This window comes from Equus quagga, chromosome 5 (assembly GCF_021613505.1).
Source record: "Equus quagga isolate Etosha38 chromosome 5, UCLA_HA_Equagga_1.0, whole genome shotgun sequence".
Taxonomy (NCBI): domain Eukaryota; kingdom Metazoa; phylum Chordata; class Mammalia; order Perissodactyla; family Equidae; genus Equus; species Equus quagga.
Genome location: NC_060271.1, coordinates 118,263,423 through 118,282,728, shown reverse-complemented (window position 1 = coordinate 118,282,728; position 19,306 = coordinate 118,263,423). Strand labels below are relative to the sequence as shown.

General features: G+C 36.8%; 1 protein-coding gene across 2 annotated transcripts in view; it reads right to left on the bottom strand.

Annotated features, from left to right (window-relative positions):
* The window catches only part of ASXL2 (ASXL transcriptional regulator 2), a 162,483-nt gene that overhangs the window by 106,301 nt on the left and 36,876 nt on the right, over positions 1–19,306 (bottom strand). Inside the window, exons 2-3 of one of the 2 annotated variants that reach the window (XM_046663135.1) lie at positions 9,373–9,455; positions 9,170–9,172 (exon numbers count right to left, since the gene is read on the bottom strand). In XM_046663135.1, coding sequence (XP_046519091.1) covers positions 9,170–9,172; positions 9,373–9,455 — 86 coding nt within the window. The remainder of the gene's footprint in view (positions 1–9,169; positions 9,173–9,372; positions 9,456–19,306) is intronic. The other variant, XM_046663136.1, reaches the window with a different exon arrangement.

The following is a 19,306-nucleotide window of genomic DNA, read 5'->3' as shown; positions in this document are numbered from 1 at the left end:
GGGCTGCTATTCTCACGCGCTGATCTGGATTCAGCTCAGTTCTGTTCTCTGATCTCCCGAGGCTCTGGGTTTATGGGGTCCCCGCACACGGAAGCTTTCCCCTATCAGCAGGTTTCCACTGAACCAGCGGCAGGAGTCCTGGACGATCCCCTGGTCGTGCAGCCCCTCCCCCAGTCCTTCCTGGACCCTCGCAGCAGGGATCGCAGATTCTAGAGGGGGGAGCGACGTTCTCGCCTACCCGTTCCAGTGCCTCCGAGGCCGTCAGCAAGGTTTATGATCTCCGCCTTCTTGGTATTGTAGGTCTCTAACGTGTTGGCATTAGATTTATTCTCTGAAATTCAGTTTTTCCAATCCTTTGTTCTATTTTGGAGGGGAGAGAATCCCGGGTCAGCTCACCCTGCCATTTTGCTCCACCCCTTCTCCCTATAAAAGCCCACTTTAAATGTAAAAAGACATAGATAAAAGTGAAAGAATGAAAAAACACATACCACACAAACACTAATCAAAAGTGGCTCTACTCAACCTAAGTGCCCATCAACAGACGAATGGATAAAGAAGATGTGGTACATATATACAATGGAATACTACTCAGCTGCAAAACAGAACAAAATCATTCCATTTGCAATAACATGGATGGACCTTGAGAGAATTATGTTAAGTGAAATAAGCCAGCGAGAGAAGGATAATCTGTGTATGACTCCACTCATATGAGGAATTTAAAATTATGGACCAAGAACAGTTTAGTGGATACCAGGGGAAAGGTGGGGTGGGGGGGGTGGGCACAAAGGGTGAAGTGGTGCACCTATAACATGACTGACAAACATTAATGTACAATTGAAATTTCACAAGATTGTAACCTATCAATAACTCAATAAAAAAAAATTAAAAAAAATAAAGTGGCTCTACTGAGGCCAGCTCTATTGGGGCTCTATTGCCATAGTGGTTAGGTTTGCACACTCCACTTTGGTGGCCCAGGGTTTGCCAGTTCAGATCCTGGGCATGGACCTATCCACCACTCATCAAGTCATGCTGTGGCAGCATCCCACACAGAGGAGCTAGAGTGACTTGCAACTAAGATATACAACTATATACTGGGGCTTTGGGGAGAAAAAAAAAGAAGACTGGCAACAGATGTTAGCTCAGGGCCAATCTTCCTCAACAAAAGTTTAAAAAAAAAAAGTGGCTCTATCAGTATAAAATAGACTTTAAAACAAAGGATATTACCAGGGATAAAGAGGGTTATTACAAAAGAACAGGGTCAATTCATTATGAACACTTAATGCCCGTAATGTATATGCACCTAACAAGAAATATTCAAAATACATGAAGCAAAAACTGAAAAGATAAACAGACAAATATAAAATTATACTTGGAGACTTCAACACCCTTCTTTCAATAATCAATAAAACAACTAGACAGAAAATCAGTAAGAATACTGAACAATAAGAACAACTCTATTAAGCAACTTGACATAACTGACACTTTACCCAAAACTAGCAGAAAACACTTCCGCATGCTTTTAAAGCACACATGGAACATTCACATGCATCAAGATAGACCATATCCTGAGTCATGAAACAATAAAAACATAGCAACAAAAAATAGAGAAAAAACTGGTTTCTTTTTTAAAAACCTCAATTAATAAATTTAATAAATAAATTGAACAAATCTTTAGCAAGACTGACAAAGACAGGAGAGAAAACACAAATCGCCAATATCAGGAATGAAACAGGTGTCACGACAGATTCTGCAGCCACTAAAAGGACAATGAAGGACCAGTACAAATAACTTTGCACTCATTAATTTAACAACTCAGAAGACTGGGACAAATCCCTCAGAAACCACAAACTACCAATCTTGACCAATAAGAAACAGATAATCTGCATAGTCCTCTAACCATTACAGAAATCGAATCTGTTATTGAAAAACTTCTGAAAAAGAAACCTCCAAGTCCAGATGGTTTCAACTGAGAAATCCACCAAACATTTAAAGAATACCAATTTTACACAATATTGTCCAGAAAACAGAAGAGGGAACACTTCTCAACTAATTTTATGAGGTCAATGTTACTTTGATACCAAAAGCACACAATACAGCACAAAGGTTAGAAAACTGCAGATCAACCAACATTCATTCATGATGAAACTCTAAGCTAGGGGCCAGCCCCATGGCCAGGTGGTTAAGTTTGCGCGCTCCGCTGCAGCGGCCCAGTGTTTTGTCGGTCCGAATCCTGGGCGCAGACATCGCACCGTTCATCAAGCCACGCTGAGGCAGCGTCCCACATGCCACAGCTAGAAGGACCCACAACTAAGAATATACAACTATGTACCGGGGGGCTTTGGGGAGAAAAAGGAAAAAATAAAAAATCTTAAAAAAAAAAACAAAAACAAAACCCCAAAAAACTCTAAGCTAACTTGGAATTGTGGGCATTTGGGGTTGAAATGTGCCCCCAAAAGATGTATCTTCACCCCTGGTTCCTGTGAATGTGACGTTATTTGGAAATAGGGTCTTTCAAGATGTAATCAAGTGAAGATGACATTCTGGTGGCCCTAATCCAATGACTAGTGCCCTCATAAGAAAATGGAAATTTAGACACAAGGGAATGCTATGTGAAGACAGAGACAGAGATTGGAGTAATGAGTCTATAAGCCATGGAACTTCAAGGACTCCAGGCAACCACCAGAAGCTAGGAGAGACGTATGGAACAAATTCTTCCTCAGAGCCTCCAGGAGGAACTAACCCTGCCAACGACTTGTTTTCAGACTTCTAGCCTCCAGAACTTGAGAAATTAATTTCTGTTGTTTAAAGCCACCCCTAATTTGTGGTACTTTGTTAAAGCAGCCCTAAGATACTAGTAATGGAGGAGAACTTGCTCACCTTGATAAACAGCATCTACAAAAAACCTATAGTTACTATCATACTTAATGCTGAATGACTGAACACTTTCCCCTACCAATAAGGAGGCAAGGACCCGTGCACTCACCATCCTTATTCAACATAGTACTGGAAGTTCTAAACAGCAAACTAAGGAAAGTGAATGGGACAGTGCAAAAGCACAGAAGGAGCTCCAACAGTACTGGTGATGATGACATTTCACAAGTGTTTTTATTATTATGTTTCACAATTTATATATTTGTTACATATATTCTAAGTTTGAAATAATAAAATTTTACCTTAACTCAAAAGAAAATGAAAATAGGAGAGAATTTCAAGAAAGCAGAAATTCCAATTTGGAGATACTGACTTTTGGGAGGCCTTCCACCCAAAATTACAAGTTGGAATCAGATAATCTCTAAAGTCATCTCAGTTCTAAAATTTTCTTATTCTGTCTCCTATGTACAAATTTATCATTCTCAATTTTTTAAATCATAAGCATAAAGAATTTGAATTCTCCATTTAAAAGCATAACTATGATATTCCTTGCCTATTTTCTCTGAAATTCTACGAATAAATAATTAAAATAGTGAAATCTCATTTGTCTTCAGTATTGAGTGCCTATTCTCCTGAAGGAAACTGATCATAAATCCTAATAAAAAAATTAATCTGGTAAGGGAAGTGAAGATATATTACGAAGTATAATATTAAAATAGAAGGTGACAATTCTCCTTTAAAAAATAAAAAATACTGAAAGAGGGGAAGATATACTGAACTGAAGAGGAAAAAGCCAGCTTTGGGAGGTAACATCTAAGTTGATGGTGAAAAACCGTCAAGATTTTTTCATAGAGAGATGAGGATAAAAGATTGCCCAATGTCCTGAGTAAAGCTGAGAAATCTTAGATCCTACACAGGGAACAGTAGTGTATCGATGGAAAGAAATCAAATAAACAAGTGGTATGTGGGACCAGTCAATGATCCCAGTTATTCTATGGAAAAACTACTGAAGGCTCTATGCCAGTTATCAATTTATTGACTTTTAGCTCCAAATCTAACCTTGTTTGCTCTTCTCTGTGATAGCAGAGCTGGACCCTATAAACATTTCTCCTTTGCCAGCTGGCTCAGTGTTAAGTTTTGTCAGTAGAACGCTGGAGCAACAGAGGAGAAAGAAGGGGCGCTTTTCTTTCTGGTTTTAGTCTGCTCTTGCGGCATGCAACACCCAGCAACATGAGGGACATTCAGTGGCACTCACCCTTCTGCAAGGTTCAACAGAACACCTATGGGCAGCTTCCCAGAAAATTCTGCTATTGCCTCAGCTAGCTCCCTAGTGAGCTGGACAGGTGCCTAGCAGGAGCTTTCCAGCAAGTTCTTCTAGTACCCAGCAGGTGCTTCCCTATGTGCCACTCCAGACTACAGCACCAGTGAGCTTTGTCATCCATTGGACCAGAGCCCCACTTTCTCCAGGAGATCTGAATCGTAACCTAGGGATAAGAAGGGGCCTCCTTGAATGTTATTCTTTCCTGGGGCACAGTGCCTCAGCCCTAGAGGTAGTGGTTGCTCCCTGTACCTGCTATTACTGTACTCTTTTTAGTTCTTTTTATCTTTTAATAGTTAGTTAATTCCTGGTTAACCAGTTAATAACTTCCAGTTAACTTAATAACTTCCCCATTCAAATCACCATGTAGCTTCTGGCTGCTGACTAGACCCTGAGAACTATAGAACTATATAGCTCAAAAACTGCAGAGAACATCTCTTAAAAACTCTTAATTTTAAAAGATAAAAAAAATTAATGCCCCAAAGCCCAGAAACAGCTCCATGAAGCTGTATGGGAGTAGTTCTGTGACTGTCTTTGGGAGGCTGGGGTTTGAATTGCCTCTGTACTTCATGATCAATGGCATAGTCTGTAATCACAGGAAGAAGTATGGACTCAAGTCAGGAGAAAATAATAATGAAATGGGGCACTAAGTTAGTTTTCCTGTAAACTGTAAAATCAATATCCCAAGACAAAAAGAAAATATTTTAAACTATTTTAAACACTGATGGCTAACGACAACCATTTGCCATAAAAGTTACACTGATTCAAGGTAAAATAAAATCCTGAATAACTTCCCTTCAAGAGAAACTCAAGTATACAGCCAAAATGTACCAAGCAGACACATCTGTCCCTGAATCCTTAATCTCACGTCTAGTGTCCTGACAGGGAAACAAAAACAGCTAACTATTCTTTCAATATTTAGACTCATATAAATGCACAGCATGACACAGGATCAATTCATCAGCTATAGTGAGAATGCGAGTTTTTCAACCAAGTAAACCCAATAAACAAAATCTCTATTCAATGAACAATATCGATTTTAAGAAAAGGAAACTGTCTAGATAAAAACAAATGATTCAAAGCTTACAGAATTTTTTAAAAGGTGCTAACAGTACTTCAATTTAGAACAAGCAATTCTGTGTGAAAGAGCTCAACCCTAGGGAAATATCACCTAGTTATGGTTGGTACATAAGAGAAAAAAACAGGCTATACTTTAGCCATGGGAAACTGAACAAGGAAGTGAAATGTCATAACAAATTTTTAAAAACCATTTTTAATTTTCTGAAAGAACTGTTTATTGGTAGAGTACAGAAATTAACTTCTTTTTCTTTACAAATGACCAAATATCACAATTAGAGCTTCTATCTACATTACCAATAACTGTTACAACCTACAAAAGTCCCAAATTATTCTTTTCTTTCATCTTTTAAAATCTTTTTATCTTTTCTTCCTCCTATGGGCTATTCCAAGCCCTTCTCACATCTTGTTATCTGTCCTAAACAGAACTAAGCTACTTTTAGAACATTCTAGAACATCCCTTTCACCTGAAACAACCCAACTGTATCTTCTTTCTTCCCTATGACTCCTATGGGAAACTCTAGATTATCTTTAAATAGGGTGCATTTGGGTGTAAAAGAAACATAATGGAATACACAAAGTCATACGTTACTGTGAGGGAAAAAATTTGAGGACCTTTTTCTTCCTGTTTTCTAAAATGTTGATATGCTTTACAGTTACAAAAGAGCTTTTAATTTAAATGTTCCAATTTCTGTTAAAGAATACATGTTTCTAACTAATTCATTCAGAATTCCATACTTCAGGTAAATGATTTTCAATCTTATCATCTAACTTCGTAAAGGGACTAGTACATCAATCTTTCTCAGCTAGGAGCCAATCACTTAATTTTTAATGCTTTTTTTGTTGGTTGGTTGTGGGAAAATATACATGACATACAAATTACCATTTTAACCACTTTTTAAGTGTACAATTCAGTGGCATTAAGTACATTCCCAAGGTTGTGCAACCATTACCACTAACAATTTCCAGAATTTCCTCATGATCTTGAAAAGAAACTCTATACCAATTAAACAATAACTCTGTTTTCTCCCCTATTCTCAGCCCCTGGTAACCTCTATTCTACTTTGTCTATGAATTTGCCTATTCTAGATATCCCATATAAGTGGAATTGCATGATATTTGTCTTTTTTGCGTCTGGCTTATTTCACTTAGCGTGTTTTTAAGGTTCATCTGTGTAGCATGTATCAGTATTCCTTCTTAAAGCTGAATAACATTCCACTGAATGTATATTCCACATTTTATATATCCATTCATCTGCTGATGGACATTTGGGCTGTTTCCACTTTAATGTATCTTAAAATAAAACAATATAGTATGGAATAATCAAAATTAAGTGAGATTCTTCAAATTTGGGAAGCAGAGGGAAACTACAAAGGGAAAAAGAGTTGAAAGCCATGTATCGAGGATTGAAGAATGAAAATAAAACTGTAAGAAGCAGTACATCTTCAATAAGTATAATATTTATTTCATTCTATAATCTGTCTAAAAACTTTAAATAAAAGACTATCATTTGACATATCATTGCAGCAAGAGAATGAGCTATAAGTACATTGGAATGTGATCTTCCAACCATTGATACTTCATATATTCATTAACAAGTAGGCTTTCAATGCTTGTAATGTGCCAAGTATGACGGTGGCAGGTGGGGGTGTAGGGGGATGTGAGGGGGAACAGATAATGTCACCCCCTCACGTAATCAGCTTAATGTAAGCCATGGAGAAGTTACATAATTTTTTTAAGATCACAAAAATACATAATTGCAAACCTTAAGTGCTACGAAGAAAGAACACAGAACACTATAATAATTTTAAAAAGGAAAATGCGATCTAGAGGAGAAAGTCAGACAAAATTCTCTGAAAAAGACATAGTCAAACTGACACCTGAAAAATAAGAGTTAACTGAGGGAAAGTACATTCCTTGCTAAGGGATCAGCATCTACAAAGGCTGATGTGGGAAGTATTCCCTACATATTTGGGAACTGACAAAACAAAAATGATATTTAAAGCTATAGGAATGGACAAAATTGCACTTAACCTGGAAAGAAGATAATGAGCAAAACAACTGAGCAAAAAAGCTCATAAAGGAAGACAGGAAAGCAGGAATATCTGTGGTCACTTCAGGTAACAAAACAGAGTTTCAAGAAGGATGTGGTAGTCAGCTGTGTTAAATAATGCTGAGAAGTAGGAGAGACAAGAACTAAAAGTCCCATGGAGTTGAGAAAATAGAAGTCACTGGTGACTTAGAAAGAACTGCTTTGTGGTCACATAACTGCATCACAATATAGTTTAACCAAGAATAGCTACTTGTAAATTGTTGTCACTAAGTGAAGCCAGAAGCTATTTTTGATGACTGTCATCTTGCTAGCACTTTTTTTCTTTAAGTTCTTCCTTTTTTTCCTTGTGTTATTTACTATTCTTATTTACTGTCCTTGCCTGGTCCCTAGAAGTGACAACGACAAGTTTAAAGTCACTGAGCCTTACTATGTTAGAGCTGGATGAGACCGCAATTGGCATTTAGACCTAACAGACTAATGAAGTCTGATCTCTACATAACAGATTTCCTGGTCTAGTTCCCCAGTGTGTAACAGAGTCTAATCTTACGGGAAGAAATGAAACCTCCGGTTCATTCCTATTCTATAAGACCCACTAGTGCTATAAAAGGATATTAGAATACCTTAGCAGAATTTGTTCCTCAGAGTCACAAAAATCACTATCCTTTTCTCCTGCAGCCTTATACAAATTGATGAGTGATTAAATGGGTATCGTGTTTTAATTTTAATCTAATTAATCTCAAGTGAAAATTAAGAATTCCATCAATAAATTAAGAGTGATTAATTTTTAAATAATTTACAAAAAATGTTTAAAGGCTATTTCTTCAAGTGCATTTTAATGTTTTAATTTACAAATGTTCACACAATTTTTCAGGGACTATAATTTTCACACTATATAAAGTGAGATATACTAATTTATACTTTACTATTTCATATTAATAAAGAAAACCTAATTTATTCCCAACTTACTGACATTTGGCCACAAATCAAAACAAAAATTTTTTAACTGCATTAGCAAAGAAGAGCCAATAAAAAAATCTCAAATTGAATTTCGTGTTAAAGAAAAGAAGAATTAAACTCTAGAACATGTAATAGCTAATTATCAAAAAAATACACTGTTGCCCATTTACAAATATTTCAGCATAGTTCACTATTTCTCAATAGGAACACTCCTGGCATCTGAGCTGAAGAATTCTTCAGTGTGAAGGACTGTCCAGCACAACGTAAGACATTCACCATCCCTGCTATCTGCCTATTAAACATCACAGTGCTCCCTCCTTTCTGGTTACTGTGACAATCAAAAATAGCCCCCCAAAATTCTGAACACTTTTCCCAAGGTCGTTACACAACACGACCCCCAGCTGAGAACAACTAGTAGCAGTTTTAAAGTAATGCAATCTTTTTCTATTGTAATGAAAATATGTCTAATGTAGACTCCCAGATTTCTGCCTTAACATACAAAACATGTTGAACATAATTTTAAAATTTCTTCATGACAGAGGGTCTTGATTATGAACAGCGACTATTATGCACTATTCTAATACAATAAGGTTCCTATAAATTAAAGTGTGTTTTATCTTTGGTTCTATCTTAACTGATCCCTGGCTGTTTTATTTGAACAAAGTAAGACTATCACTTGAAATATATACTGCTTTATATATCTTTTCCACTTTAGGATTTTTGGCCAAGATTATTTCTTCCTAGACTGTCTACCTCTAGCACTCTCTCTGTACTAGATGACTTTTTATCTGCTCATGACCAAGTTTATTAAAAGCCTGAATTGAGAGATGAAGGCTTGAAGATGGCTCCAGGCCTTCCTAACAATTAAAGTGCATGGGTGTGAAGACAGCTACCTTCTGAGAATTTTTTTTAACGTAATTTTGGTTTTGTAAATGTGCTATGACTGAAAACTCCAAAGACCTGACAACTAAAAACATCAGAAATTAACAAAGCAATTCTTACTAAATAATCAATTTCAGGACTAAAGTATGCTGCTATGTACTATGAAAAACTCTATTCAAGTATTATAATTATTACTAACACTTAAATAACTCACCTGATTTCTTTTAGTCCTTCTCTCTGGATAACTTGAAGAATTTCTTTATGACTCATGGGTGTATTGGGGTATTTTTCTAAGACCTGAGAAACAAGTAGATAATAAATTATTATTCTTATTTTAAAGTTCTTATTCTTATTATAACTATATACACAATCATATTTCTTACTCTTATTATAACTATGTATTAATTTCATCCAGCAAATACATATCCAGAGACTTTTCATCCCTTATATTTTGGGATAATAAGAAAAGTGGAAAATTAACAGAATATAAATAGGATCTTCTCTCCTTTAGTCACAAACAGTAAGTCAAATCCTGAAGCAGAAATGGATCAAAAAGGCTAAGATTAGGGGCCAGCCCAGTGGCATAGTAGTTAGGTTTGTGTGCTCTGCTTTGGTGGCCCGGGGTTTGCAGGTTTGGATCCTGGGTGCAGACCTACACACTGCTCATCAAGCCATGCTGAGGCAGCGTCCCACATACAAAATAAAGGAATATTGGCACAGATGTTAGCTCAGTGACAATCTTCCTCAAGCAAAAAGAGGAGGATTTTAGCAACGGATATTAGCTCAGGGCCAATCATCCTTGCCAAAAAAAAAGAAAAAAAGGATAAGGTTAATAAATCAATTATTCATTATTAATTCATAAAATGAAATTATGTTTACTTTCTACCTCCACTCCCACATCACATGCCTACCAGTGGACCTACTATAAGCACCTTAAAGATTATCCATCTTTAAATTTCCAGCAAAGCCTAGTACATGGATGCTCTTGACCAAACTAACATAAATTCTTAACCAAAACAAACAATATTGTTACAATAAAATTAAAATGCTATCTGCGTTCTGGTTCTGATAAAGATGGAGTAAGCATAGTTTACCCTGACTCTCCCATATGGAATGTGATTAAAAACCTGGGGTTCATAAGTTAGGATCCCAGGTGCAGACTCATCACTACTCATCAAGCCACACTGTGGCGGCATCCCACATAAAGTAGAGGAAGACTGGCACAGACGTTAGCTCAGCGAGAATCTTCCTCAAGCAAAAACAGGAAAACAGGCAACAGATGTCAGCTCAGGATTAATCTTCCTCACATAAAGGAAAAAAAGGAAAAACACCTGGATGGAATACACGGAGCAGCTATCTGAGGACTCTGAAAAATACAGCCGTTGGAGCTGGCCCCATGGCATAGTGCTTGAGTTCGGTGCACTCTGCTTCAGCAGCCCGGGATCACGGGTTGATCCCAGGCGTGGACCTATACCGCTCGTCGGCCGTACTGTGGCAGCGATCCACACAGCAAGTGGAGGAAGACTGGCACAGATGTTAGCTCAGGGCTGATCTTCCTCAGCCCCCCCCCCCCCCCCTCCAAAAAAATGATAGCAGTTGGCTTAGGAGAGGAAACTGTAACTAGAAGTACTACTAATCCAGCATGCGTTTCCTGGTTTGATTTCCTCTGGGACCATTCAGCCCAGACTCTAAGGCAGTCCAAACTCAGAACCGCACACTAAGCACAGACAGAAATGGCTCCAAGGAAGTCTTCTCTTTTTTGGTCTGAAGAGCAGTAAAGGGGCATCCTCCAGGGGGTTTTTTTCCCCTTTCTCTCAGACCTGGTCCCCAGACAATCCAAAGGCAGCAGCAATGGCTAGACAGGGAGCTAAAACTACAAGAACGTGAAACCCTTCTGCTCCCTTGAGTGTGAAGGGAATCCCCATGGCTTATATTCTTTCTCTACCATCCTGCTGCTTGGCATTGAAGGCAGATACAGTTGTGGAAGAGTGTGGCAAAACGAGAAATGAAAACCCCAGTTGTCTAGTCATAGGACAAGGAAGAAGGGTCTCTCTAGGAGCCAGAAAGTGTCAGGGAACTTGCAAGGAAAAAGGAGCTCAACAAAGTAATACCAGGAAGTTCTATAACCACTCCTGGAGTCACCCCAGAGCTATACAGATGTGGATCTGACCCTAAATATACTATCGGGTTCCCAAATTAGTCACTAGGTGGTGGACATGCAGAATGGATCTGAACAGCTGTGCAAAGGCTTTGAAAATTGGACATTGGAATTTCAGTGCAAAGAAGGTGGGCAGAAACTTGTGACCTAAATCTAACAAGGTTAAATGCCTGCTTTAAAAATCCTCCCATCCTTCAAAAAAGAAAAATTAACATTCTCCACAGAATTTAAACAAGACACAGAGTATCAAAACATCAGAGTGTCTGATAGTATCCAAAATCACTTGACATATGAAGAACCAGGAAAAAAACAATAACTCACAAGGAAAAATATAACCTAAACACAACAAACCTAAGATGACACGGATGTTGGAATTACCAAAGACTTTAAAGTAGCTATTATATAACCATGCTTCAAGAAGTTAAGAAGAATATTCTTGAAAAAAATAGTGTCTCAGCAGAGAAATAAGATTACATTGTGTGTGTATGTGTAAAACAAAATAAAATTTTAGGATTAAAAAATATAGTAAAATAAAAACAAAATTCGCTGGAGGGGCTCAATTACAGAATGGACAACAGAGGAAAGAGTCAGTGACTCTGAAGATAGAGCAACACAAATTATCCAATCTGATGGATAGAGAGAAAAATGATAGAAAAAATAAATGAACAGAGCCAATGAGGCAATATCAAAAGGCCTACCATTCGTGTCATCAGAGTCCCAAAAGAAGAGGAGAAAGAGTAGAGCGGAGAAAACGCATCTGAAGAAAGAACAGCAGAAAAACCTCCCAAATTTTGTGACATTCAAAACTTCAGGAAGGTCAATGAATCTCAAACAACACAAATTCAAAGAAATCCACACCCAGATATATTACAATTTACTGAAAACTAAAGACAAAAAAAAAAAATCTTGAAAGCAGCCAAGGAAAAACAGCGTTCCTTTTCAGGGAACAACAATTCAAGTTGACTGTAGATTTCTCATCAGAAACCAAGGAAGGGAGAAGCAGTGGGAGAACATTTTAAAGTACAGAGAGACAAGAACTATCACTCCAAAATTCCTATCTAACAAAAACATCCTTCAAGAATGAAGGGGAAATCAAGACATTCTCAGATGACGGAAAACTAAGACTATTTGCTACTAGCAGACTTGCTTTAAAATGACTTCTTTTAAGTCAATTCTGGTTCCCTTGGATTTTTTTAGATCCAAATTTTAGGCAGACACTCTCATATCTAAATCACTTTCCATTCTTACCACTTAAAAAATAAAGAACCCTTGGTGATTAAAAGATGTCAATGAAAGCTAAAATGAAACTAATTCCCAAGAATCTATACTATCACAAGAGTATTAATTAGTACAGCGAGTTAATCACAACAGATACAGAACTTGTGTAATAGAAATCATTAGTCAGGGGCCAGCCCGGGGCCGAGTGGTTAGGTTCACGCGCTCCGCTTCAGCGGCCCAGGGTTCCGCCAGTTCGGACCCTGGGCACGGACACGGTGCCACTCATTAGGCCGTGCTGAGGCGGTGTCCCGCATACCACGGCTGGAGGAACCCACAGCTAAAAAATATATACAACCATGTACTGGGGAGATTTGGGGAGAAAAAGCAGAAAAAAAAAAAAAGACTGGCAGCAGTTGTTGGCTCAGGTGCCAATCTTTAATAGAAATCATTAGTCAGATATCCTAGATGAGCCATTAGGTATCACAATGTAATATCAGCAACTACCATTTATGAAGAAGATACAAACAAGTACCATATATTCTCTCAAACGTCTCAGCAATCTTAAAAGGGAAGCATTAATACCACTTAAAAAGAGAGAAACTAATGTTCATTAAGTAAATTTCCAAACATAATACAGCAAGATAAGTGGTGGCCAGAATTCAAACTCAAGTCTATCTTGCACCACTATAGCACACTGTGTCCTGTGTCTGCCATCTATTTTCCCATTTGCTTAATCATAAAATCCAACAAACATATTTCTATTTATCATGTTCTTTGATCTCTCTGCTACATGTGACAATGTTATTAACCTTTCCTTCCTTAGATAGATATTGCTCTCTCCAGACTTTCTTTTTTCCAAAATGTTTCTTCTTAGTCTTTGTAGATGTCTTTCTCTATGCCCATTCCTTAAATATTTTATAAGCATCAATTTGCAGCCTTTGCTTTTCACTCCACCAACTCTCCCTGAATAACATAATCCATTCTCAACTCTTCATCAATCACCCTTATTTTGATAAATGAAAGCAGCAGCACAGTCTGCACATAACTGCCTTTCAAACATCAATCTTGGATGTTCCATAAGCATGTCAAACTTAGTGTGTCCAGAACTTAACTTATTATTACCTTTATCCAAATTAAAGCCTGTAGAGAAAATTGCGCCCTTATTGTCTATATACTAAAAATGTGTAAAATTACTTAAAATGAAGAAAAATACACCACGGAGAGAGAGTTCATAAAAGACTCAATACAGGGGCCAGCCCGTGGCCGAGTGGTTCAGTTCGCGCGCTCCGCTTCGGCAGCCCAGGGTTTCACCACTTCAGATCCTGGGTGCGGACATGGCACCGCCCATCAGGCCATGCTGAGGCAGCATGCTACATACCACAACTAGAAGGACCCAAAACTAAAAATATGCAACTATGTACCGGGGGGCTTTGGGGAGAAAAAGGAAAAATAAAATCTTTAAAAAAAAAAAAAGTCAATACAACTGGATAATAACCATATGAAAAAGTTTTGCACACTGAAATACTTACAGATGAAAGTATTTGATGTCTGGGATTTGCTTCAAAATTATGCAGGAGGAAATTGGGATAGTGGTTTAAATATAGCAAGATCGGCTATAAGTTGATAATTATCAAAGCTAGATGATGAGTACAAAGATATTCAGTATATTTTTGTCTACTTTTGTGTACACATTCAACATCCCATAATAAAAATTTATGAAAAAAATAGAATGTTTGACTTTACTAACAATTAAATACAAAAATCATTATTTCAATTTTTTTTCCTAATTTGGATAGCAAAAACATGGCAGTAATAAATGAATACCATGAAATAAATATGTACATATAACGCAGTACTTTATTGAGAATATAAGAAAATATTCATTATGCTACTCAATAAAGAAAAAAGTTTAAGGCTACTTATCCAATAACAGAATATTAAGGAAATGTATATCTACACAATTGAATATTACATGGCCATAAATGAAAAGGGAACATGACTTGGGGGTGGGAGAGAGGTATCCTCTCTCAATCTCCCTCAAAACTAGGTATAGAATACAAGTTCTGGACGACAGAAAGTGAGGAGGAGTGATAACTGCAACAACCCAGATTTTCGATGGCAGGGGTATGCTCCTCTTTGGCCCTTCCTCCACCCTGCTGCTTTGAAAATAGAGGAGGTGACAAGCCATTCTGAACCATACAGATAAGGACACACCCTAAGAATGGTGGACCGACTGTACCTCCAGACTGTTAGGTGAAAGAGAAATAAACTTATAAATCACTTAAGGAGCTGTTATATACAGCCAAATCTATACCTAACTAGTATGACTCACTCACATATTCACATGACAGTAAGTGACCTTCTCAAAACTTGAATTACATTATTTCTCTGATTTGAAGCTCCCTATCACTTTTTTAAAGATTAACTAAATTTCAAATAAAATCTAAATTCCTTTATACAGCTTAAAAGACTCTACTACATGAAACTCTCTCTGTCACTTCTCTCACATTACTCTCTTGCCTTTCCTCGACCATAACAAATTCATTCCTAACTCAAGGCCTTTGTACTTGGCTCTCTCCTCCTGCAATGCTTTTCCCCAGAAATGCACTTGACATTCCCCTTTACTTCATTTCTTCAAATATTCCTGAGCACTCTAAAATACAGTCAGTCACTCACAAGCACCACCACCCCTAAACACACACACACACACACACACACACACACTTTATTCCCTTAGCCTCGTTTTTTCCCCAGCTTTATAACTGACAAATAACATTGCATTTAAGTTTAAGGTGTACAATGTGATGATTTGACATAGGTATATATTAAATGATTACCACAATAAGGTTAACACATTCATTACCTTACATAGTTACCTTTTGGGGGCAGGGCAGGCAGTGAGAACATATAAGATCTACTCTCAGCAAATTTCAAGTATACAGTATTGTTAACCATAGTCGCCATGCTGTACACTAGATCTCCAGAACTTATTCATCTTATAACTGCTAGTTTGTACCCTTCGACCAACATCTGCCCGTTTCTTCCACTCCCCAACTCCTGGTAACCATCATTCTTGTACTTGGCTTGTACTTTCTGTCAAATACTGCATGATCACGCAGTCTTTCTGTCTACTCTGTTTCTGTGAGTTGGACTTTTTTAGATTCCACATATAAAGGAGATCATGCAGTGTTCATCTGTCTGTCAAATACTGCATGATTTCACTTAGCATAAGGACCCCAAGGTTTATCCATGTTGTCACATATGGCAGATTTCCTTCTTTTTTATGGCTGAATAATATTCTATTGCATATACATAGCAATTTCCTTTATCCAATCATCTGTTGTCAGACTTAAGTTGTTTCCATGTCTTGGCTACTGTGAATAACGCTGCAATGAACACAGGGGTGCAGATATCTCTCCAAGATAGTAATTTCATTTCTTTCGGACATATACTCAGAAGCAGGACAGCTGGCTCATATGGTAGTTCTACTTTTAATTTTTTAAGGAACCTCCATACTATTTCCCATAATATCTGTTACCAATTTATGTAGCATAAAAAGAGCTTTTATATAGACAGATACACACAGAAGATGGTCAAATAAGAATACTAAGGGCTGATATACCTATTTAAAAAAAAGCCTGAGTTCACAAAAAACATTAAGGACACATATCCTCCTACAGTACTTCCCAGATAATACATACATAAAAAATTTCACATCTCTCCCTTAATTCCTACATATTTATAACTGCCTTACAGTTTACAAACATTGCATAACCATTCTATTTCATTTGATCCTCACAACAATCCAAAAAAGAGCATAGCAGCTTTAGTTACATCTATTTTACCAGGAAAAAAAGTAAGACTCAGAAAAATTATATAGCACAGCCTGAACTGAGATGGCAGAACTCCTGATTTCCTAAGCTAAAGAGGGTAGTAATAAAGCTTTATATAAAGCAGAGTTCAATGAGGAAAAAAATTTTCTTTTGTTAACTAAAATACGCATTGAGGGGCTGGCCCAGTGGTGAAGTGATTAGAAGAAAGTGGTAAGAAGTGGTCAGAAAAAAAGTTTGCACGCTCCACTTTGGTGGCCAGAGGTTCACACGTTTGGATCCTGGGCACAGACCTACACACTGCTCATTCAAGCCAGTCTGAGGCAGTGTCCCACATACAAAATAGAGGAAGACTGGCAGAGATGTTAGCTCAGGGACTATCTTCCTCAAGTAAAAAGAGGAGGATTGGGAACAGACGCTAGCTCAGGGCCAAGCTTCCTCACCAAAAAAAACTGCATTGAAATGATGAAAACTATACCTCTGCTGAATGATGGGTAGGTTCTTCCTTGTTGAGACAGAAAAACTAACAGGATTACAGAAATACTACTTGCTATTTGATTAAGATGGGGATGGGACCACCTTAATCAGATAGATAGAGACCTTTTTCTCACAGGTCCATTTTTAAATGTGACAAAACTAGCTTAATGAAAATTTCAGCCCTCACGTATGTTCACAGTTAAGTCAGTATCCCAAGAGGTGGGTACCTGGCTCCATCTGTTAATGAACAAGAACATAAAACTGAAAAACAAGATCCTCGTGGAGCTTAGGAAGATTGTGAGTATTTCTCAAACTGTGTTTCTCAAACTCTAGTGTTAACCAGGACAGACAAAGGTGTTCCACCAACTACCAATGATTTAAAACAACAATTTTAAATTAAATTCCAAAACATCACATTCATATAAAGTCATTTCTCTATTCTTTAAATCCTATTTACATTACAGATACATAAATATAGACTAGCTATTGGATTATTCTGCAAGAAAAAACAAGAGTAAAATATCACAGATAATGCACCTGCATTCATATGCAAAAATATTTGGTTAATTAACCATAATGAGACAGAATACCTGAGTTCAAATGCCAACTACCAGAAAGTGCTGATGAGCAAACTGGAAGAATATGGCCGCCCTACTGTTTGTCTGAAACAGTGGCTTTCTGTCCAGGAAACTAGGAAATGGAAATTAATAAAAATTTCTATGGCATATCAAATCTTAATCGAAAGGTGACTATTAAACCAATATCAGAATAAGCCATATTCAGAATTTAGGACATTATATTATCCATGGTAATGGTAATGATAAAAATCAATATTTTTTCATTTATTACCTAGAGAAAGGAATTTTTTTAACATGGTTGAATTTTACTATTTATATAAAAATACTTAAGTGTACTGACACAAGACATTAAGTTATTAGAAATGGGGACCTAAAATCTTTGTATGCCTTTTTAGTGAGGACTTCATTGACTTTTCTAAGTGTACTGTCCTCTAATGAAATAAAATAGAAGAAACCAATTAGTTAAAATTGCTTATGGGATGTTTACTTTCCTTTAAAAAAAAATGTTTACCACTAGTTCCTTTAAATACTAGGCGCTTAAAATTAATTTTAATTTAGAAATTTATGCTAAATTTTCTCAATATTTAGAGCTATAAATCATTTATTTGGGGAGAGAAAAAGAAATGTTTTCAATTAAAGACTGAAGTACTCTTTTAACTTTCTACTATAACAATTTTAAAACATATGCAAAAGTAGAGAGAATATTACAATCAACAATTATCAACACATGGCTTATCTTGTTTCATCTATACCTCTAGCCACACCCTCTCCACAAACTGGATTATTCTGAAGCAAATCTCAAACATTTCGTTCAGAAATACTTCAGCATATATCCCTTAAAAAGGACAGAGATTCATTTCTTAATAAACAAAAATACCATTTTACACCTCAGAAAGTAAACTATATTTCCTTAATATCAAATTATTTAGACAATGTCCCCAATTTTCATGGGGGAAAAAAAAAACACTTAACAGTTGGTTTGTTCAAATCAATGTCCAAAGAACATCCATATATCACATCTGGTTAACACGTGTCATAAAATCTCTTTTAATCTATGAATTTCACCTTTTTTTCCTCTCAATGTATTTACTGAAGAAACCAAGTGGACTATACAGTAGTTTCCCACAGTCTGTATTTTGTTAATCGAGTGGTACTCTGCCCCTCGTATTTCCTGAAAATTAGAATTAACACCTAGAGGCTTGCTCAGATTAAGATTTTACTTTAGCAAAAAAAATTCATAGTCAGTGTTGTATACTTCTTATCACACAACATCAGAACACAAAATATCTGTGGTCTCCTTTTACGAGATGCCACGATGTATCAGGAGGATCAATGTTATAAAGTCTCCCATCAGCATTCCCACCTGTTTTAGTAGCCACTGATGATCACTCCCTAGACTCATTATTTTATTTAGGTGTTGAAATGAGGGTTTAGAATCCTTCCAAAACGAAATGCTTTCCTCAATCTACTATTTGGTTACCTGAAGTACAAAGAATTCATACAGAAAAAAACAGGATAAGAGCTTGAGTCTGTCCTTCTATTTACTAATTTCAGAATAATAATTAGCTGGTTTTTCTAGTATGCTCCAAAGGTGACCAGTGACGCTAGCTTTTTTGTTTGTCTGAAGTACCATTAGGAATATTATGAATACCACTTTATAGAAGACTATCAGGGATTTTAATATATTTTTGTGCTTTAATTACTATATTTCATCACTTGTAAACTGGTTATTCATAACCATTGTCCACTTACGCACATACCATTTGTATGAGCTCTATTTTTCATATTAATTAAAACTTTTACTGTCACATCTACTGCAAATACTTTTTCCAGTTTATCCTTCATCTTTTCATTACTGTTGTTTTTCTGTGGAGGTTTTTATTAATT